Source organism: Lactuca saligna, chromosome 2, assembly GCF_052625555.1.
Source record: "Lactuca saligna cultivar CGN05327 chromosome 2, ASM5262555v1, whole genome shotgun sequence".
Lineage (NCBI taxonomy): Eukaryota > Viridiplantae > Streptophyta > Magnoliopsida > Asterales > Asteraceae > Lactuca > Lactuca saligna.
Window position 1 is genome coordinate 183,443,952 of NC_136418.1, and position 6,873 is coordinate 183,450,824.

Consider the following 6,873-nt stretch of genomic DNA (forward strand, 5'->3'; position numbering starts at 1 on the left):
TCTCTTTAAACCTTCCGAATGAAAATTCATTTTCCATAAGAGCCAGAACTGCCATTTTACCGAAATACCCCTAGGCTCCAAAACACGAACCGAACACTCAGATTACTTCTAATACATCACCCACACCCAAGTGGGTCAAGATCTTACCTCCTCAAAAGTCGTAATCCTTATTATACAGTAGCATATTTCGATCATGTTCATGATTAAGTCTTATATTTTTCAAATAATAGTCATATATCGCAATACTAAAAGTAAGGGTGGGCATAATAACCGAAAAACCAAACTAAAACTAAATTAACTCATAAAATCGAACCATTTTTAAAACCGATGGTTTGTTTTTATTTTTTCCTAACCGATATATATATATATATATATATATATATATATATATATATATATATATATATATATATATATATATATATATATATAGTTCGACTTATTCAAGTGCAATTATTAAAAAAAAAAAAACTCATTAATGCTCACTTATCAATAGACATGATTGAGAAATAAAACTATAAACAGTTGCACAAACACATGCAATTAACAATCACACATTGTAACTGATTAACTTGGTATTTATTAATTCTATAATTTGTAAACGTTTAGCAAAGTTGATTGGAGGTCAGATTCAAATACAAAAGTTATATGTTTTATTTTATTATTATAAGATTTCAAAAGCTTACAAACATTATTGGTCTAATATTTTTTGTACTATTTTTTATACCAATATACTTTTATTTTGTATCATTTTTTGGACATTATGGTTAACCAATATTAACCATTAACCGAAAAAACTATTAACTATAACCAATACTAATAACTAATAGATACCAAAGCGCATTAACCAATAATAATAATTATAGTTCGGTTTTGGTCGATAGTCCGTCCGATAGATACCCTAACCAGCAGCTAACTATTTAGATTTAAAATCATGATAATTGAATTTTCGTAAAAAATTATTTCAAGGAAAATTGAAAACCCTTACTCTTAACGGGCTACTCTACTTATGAACAGTGAAAGTAATTGCGGAGTCCAAGCCCTATAACAAATTGGCCCATACGTTCTCTGTCCACGGACTACAGACACTCGCTAAAACCCTAATTCAAACCTAGCTTCGTCTTTTTACGCTTATTAGCAGCATTCTCTCCGCAGCTCAAATCCAGAAAGAGTACAACCATGGGTAAGACTTCTGCAACTTCTCTTGATTTCCCTGATGTTATGTCCTCCCTTCCTTCGTTGATATGTCATACGTTTGTTGCAAAATTGTATATGTCTTCCGGATTATGATATTTCGTCTATTTTTTGATTGTTGATTGGTTTATTTGGTTTTGATCTGTTGAAATACCGGTGAAGAGTGTTTTTAATTGATTGGAACGAGATTTGATTTTGCTGGTGGTAACAGGGGCTTATACATATGTGTCGGAGCTATGGAGGAAGAAGCAATCGGATGTGATGAGATTTATGCAGAGGGTGAGGTGCTGGGAGTATCGGCAGCTTCCTTCCATTGTCCGGGTCACTCATCCAACCCGACCCGACAAAGCTAGGCGTATGGGTTACAAAGCCAAGCAGGTAACCTATTACGCTGTCAGTTAATTTGTAACATTTGGTATTCACTCGAGTTTCGATACTTTGATCCTATAAGAATACTTTGTATAGAGATATATTTTCGTTTACAATTCATATCAGTGTTTATCTCTCAAATCGCATAATTAAAACCCATGCTTTCCTATCTAATGAATATGTATGTTCCTGCTGTTCATAGAATAATCTGCAAATAATGAGTAATTAAAGTCGTGTAGTTAAAGTTATGCATTTAGGAACTTTTTCCTGTTAAATGATTATGATTTGTGGTAAATATAATTAGGGTTATGTGATTTATCGCGTACGTGTGAGGCGTGGTGGAAGAAAGAGGCCAGTTCCAAAGGGTATCGTGTATGGAAAGCCCACAAACCAAGGAGTGACTCAGCTCAAATTTCAACGCAGCAAAAGGTCTGTTGCTGAGGAACGTGCCGGAAGGAAATTAGGTGGCCTAAAAGTCCTCAATTCTTACTGGCTGAACGAGGTATTTATGACACAATTCAGACGTGTTTGTGTTTTGTAATTGGACTGAGATTGAAACTGATGCTTTTTATGCAGGATTCGACCTACAAGTACTTTGAGGTGATATTGGTTGATCCAGCACATGCTGCTATAAGAAATGATCCGAGGATCAACTGGATTTGTAACCCTGTGCACAAGCACAGAGAGCTTCGTGGATTGACATCTGCTGGAAAGAAATACAGAGGCTTACGTGGAAAGGGACATTTGAACCATAAGGCGAGGCCTTCTAGAAGGGCTACATGGAAGAGGAACAATACTCTTTCTCTTCGTCGCTATCGTTGAGTGTTTTTATTTTTATGGTATTTCTGTTGGGTCTCAGCTTAGTCTTGAAATCTTTCTGTGGTTTAATACTTGACATTGTTATTTAAGTTTTGATCAATACTTGTTTTTTTCCCAGATTTTTTTGGATCCACATCTTCATACATCATGAAATTGGTTTTATTTCTAATGCTTTAACATGTTAAATTAAGTGAAAAAACCTACTCTTTAACTTATTGTTCAGAAGTTTCCTATCTGAACAAAGTTACAGCCAATTTTGTTAGGAGCGGAACATAAGAGTATCTTTTTTTTTTTTTTTTCTACTTTGAATTTAGCCCTTTTTTTACTTGAATATGTTTATACCAGTTTTTGATTTAGTTATTTGACTTGATACATAAAAATGTTTCGTATGTTTATAGTTATTTTAAGAAACCGGTGTTCATAAATTAAGAAAATAGATTCCTCGATTAAGCATATAGTTCTTTATAATATTTGTTCATTTTTTGGGTTTGTATTTAAAAAATATAAATTGTTAACTACATAACAAACTAGTTTTATATTTACAAAAAAATTTAAAAGTACAAAGTAATCCATTTTGACGCCAAATAAGCACACCATTACAGTAATGTGAACCCACTCCCAACTTGACATTTGACAACCTATAGTGGCTTGGATTACATAAAAAATGATTAGGGAGTAAATGTGATTGAAACCTTAAGTTGAAAGGGTAATAATGACATTAACCTTGGTTTTAAATGGATGTTCTTTTTTAATGCTAACAAAATGTTTATATTTCTATGTTTAGGGGTAAAAATGAAATATCTAATTGGGTTAGTTGAAGTTGTTGTCAACTTTGAATTGTATTTTTCCTTGTATGTTTCTTTCTCCTTTGATCCTTTCTTGCTAGGCCGTGGTTAATAGATTTCGTCAGTTCCAAAAAAATCAAAATAAAAAGATCTATCTTTTTAACTTATTGTAACATATAATGGCTATCTGTGTTGGGATCGTAGTATAAATGGCTAAAACAAATGACCCCACATCAAGTGATGTGTTTTACCGATTTACAAAACACTGACGACAACAAAAGATTTTGGGTTCTATCATGAGGTGGAAGAGGCGAGGAGATTAACTTGTCACTTAAATCTAATGCCCTCCTGTTATGTAACTTATGTGTAACTGGTCATAAATTTTGAAATGTTAAAAGTAACAAACTATCATATTTAAGTTTAACCACTAAACTATTGTATGCAATTTTCCATTTTGCCCAACGAGTTAGTAAATTTCCAAATTGAGCAGATAGTTTTTGTCACTATATTGTGTCGTGCAATCAATCATTTTGGCAAATCCAACCCATATGTATTATATTCATAGATAATTGTGTGCATTTTGCTATAGGATGAAATCAGCAAATGCTATAAAATGAAGATGATAATATTTTAAAATGATGGCAAAGCTAAAAAAAGCGGTCATGTATATAAAAATTATAATATAATTTGTATGATGATGTAGCTAATATACTACAACCAATATTTGGGTTTAATTTTATCATTTGAATCTAATTTAAATATTATATTTGGTTTAAGTTATTAATCATGTTATTTAAAAAAAAATTAATTTTTAAAAAATTACGTGATTTTTTTTTAACCCGGTGTTGTTCTCTCTCCTTAAGGTTGAGGGTTCAAGTAATGTTGTGGATATATGTGGATTTAAAGTGTAATTTAGGAGTAGATTAGATTTATCGTTTAAAAAAATGATAATAAATATTTTTAATTTGTAACGGTTAATAAATAAATTGTTATTTTTTATTTGTCATTTTGTACGTGAGGATAAATTAATCATTTATTTATATTCAAACAAGTCCAATAAAAACAATATTTATCCATAAAAGTCTTATTATCCATGCGATACACTTTATCAATCCATGACTTACATAAAAAAACCTACGGACTTATTTTACCAATAAAGAGATTTTATTGTAGTGCAGAATTGTTTTTTGTTTAGCTTTTTTTTTTCTTTTTTTTAAAGATCTTTACAACAAAAAGAAGGTTTTTTTTTTTTTTTTTTTTTTTTTTTTTTTTTTTGAACAAATTAGTATCAAGAAATTGTACTTTAGCATTGAGAAATTATGTTTGATATTATCATTGCTAAATTGCAATTAGGCATGACAAAATTGCAATTCTATCATTAGAGCATCTTTAATAAAAGTTATTTTTTGATAGCTTTTTACTATTCCGTTGAATGATCAAAATAATTTAACACCATTAGACTCGATGTTTTTTTTTTTTTTTTTTTTTTTTTTTTTTTTTTTATCATTCAATAAACGGTCAATAAAGTTTCATATTTTGAATACTCTAACTCGTTCTCTTAAATAATATTACATTTTATCCCTTTGATTTAATTTTAAGTATTTATTATTTATCTAAAGTCTATAGATAAAAAATATATAATATATAAATATATACTATAGTAATATGTGACTCGCTTGTATGTGAGTGAATGTATAACATGTTTTAATAACAATTAGTTAAACGAGAAGGTTTTATATGATATTTTAAATAGAAAGTAATTAAATTAATGAAAAAAACCATAAAAAAGTTTAACCTTGAAGAAACAATTTAATTTAGGTCAATATAATTAAATAGTGAAGTGATAAATTTTTTGACTTATCATATAAGTTAACTATTATAGATGCTTTTAAAAAATTATAATTAAAATTACAAATTATAATTTGGCAAGGAAAATTTATAACTTTTTATTTTACCATTAGAGATGCTCTTAAAAATTACAATTTAAAATTACGATATGTAATTTGGCAATGGGAAATTTATAACTTTTATTGATTTTTTTTTCTTTCTTTTTACTATTTTTGTTTGGAAATCATAAAAAAATCTCATTTCCCATCATTGTGTTTGCAGTGGGTCCACTGCAAAATTTAGTACTTTTCTTGGTAGAATATGAAATGCTTTTGGTTATTTTCCAGAAAGCCTTTATGCAAATGTGAAAATATTAGAATGGGCGGCCCAAGTGATGGCCTACTGTGATTTGTGAACCTGTGCTGCCAGATTACTAGAATGGAAAGCCATATGTAGAAGATAAATATATGTAGTTTTCTTTTATAGACAATGTAATGTAACCACGAACCACCATGTAAATTGGTTTGGATATTGATATGGTTCAAACATAATTTAATGATATTAGCTTAAACTCAATCTTCATTAAGTAGATTGACCTATCTTTATGATAAAGACTCAAAATTTGGCTAAAAAAAACCATCTCGAATAATACTAAAATATATGAAATACGCGCAACAATTGGTGCTTTAAAATGTTGTACCGTACAACTATATAATGCATAAATTGTTGTGTATAACAAAAAATTATTGTGTACAAATCACTTCCCATAAAACAAACTCAAATTTAGAAACTCGAATTACTCGAAAATATCTATATGTTTAGTAGGGGTGTGAAACCGAGTAAGTTGAGGGTAGTTTAACAAATGAGCTCAAATCCAAGCTTCAAACAAATGACATTGAATCGACTCGTAACGAACCTATATAATTTTATATAGTAAAAAACTAGGTGTAAGATCCATGTATTATATGAGTTAATTAAAAAAAATTAAATATAAATGTCTAAATATTTAATGACTTTGGATTTAGAAGAAAATAAGAAAAATAATGAATTATTAAAATTGATTTTTTTATCTTTTAAATTTAAATAAATAAATCAAATAAACTAATGATGTTTAATTTGAGAATTTTGAAGTAAAAAGATAAGTTTATTAATGAAATTTATATTCATGTATTACTATATTTATTGTAATTATTACATTAAAATATTATGCGAAATTTATTAAAATAAAAAAAAAAACCCACAAAATGGCATGTAGAAAAGAAATTAATTCAAAATAACCACAAAATAACATTTGACAAATTGAATTAGAGTGTGACACGTGAAAAAAAAAACATTCATTTATTAGAATAGATATCTAATTTTAATATTATATTTTGTATTTAAATTATTAACAAATATCAAATATTAAGTAATAAAAATCTCTCCATGCTGTGGACTGTCGTTAAAGAAAGGAAGTAATTATAGTCTTAATCTTGATTACATATAATACATACATGAAATAGATCTAGGGATTTTGTTAGTTTCTTCCTTCACTATTCCTTTTCAAAGAACGAAACCATGCCTACACATCTAGGGTTCTGTTTTCATATTTTCTCATAGAGTTGAGCTCGAGCTTTAATAGTTAAATGAGCCAAGCTTAGGCTTGATTAGGCTTGCCAGGCAAACAAGTCAAGCACGAGCATAATGAATCTTCCGCGAGCCAAGCTCATGCTTTGAACGTATACATTAGCCGAGTTCGAGATCGATCCCCATGATTTTATTTTTTAAACGAGGCAAGTTTGAGCTTGGTTAGACTCCTGATATCGGCTCGTTTACTCCCCTAATGTTTAGCAAAACAAGTTTTTGTTGAGTTTTTCATAGGAATCAGAAAAGTCTATAA

The 6,873-nt window shown here is 29.1% G+C and overlaps 1 protein-coding gene across 1 annotated transcript; it reads left to right on the plus strand.

Annotated features, from left to right (window-relative positions):
• The first annotated feature begins 1,082 nt into the window (after nt 1-1,082).
• LOC145028475 (large ribosomal subunit protein eL15) lies at nt 1,083-2,499 on the plus strand. The gene is made up of 4 exons (XM_078977167.1): nt 1,083-1,183; nt 1,406-1,572; nt 1,868-2,065; nt 2,140-2,499. The coding sequence occupies exons 1-4, from the start codon at nt 1,180-1,182 to the stop codon at nt 2,383-2,385; spliced, it is 615 nt and encodes a 204-aa protein (XP_078833293.1). The 5' UTR covers nt 1,083-1,179; the 3' UTR covers nt 2,386-2,499.
• Nucleotides 2,500-6,873: the final 4,374 nt, after the last annotated feature.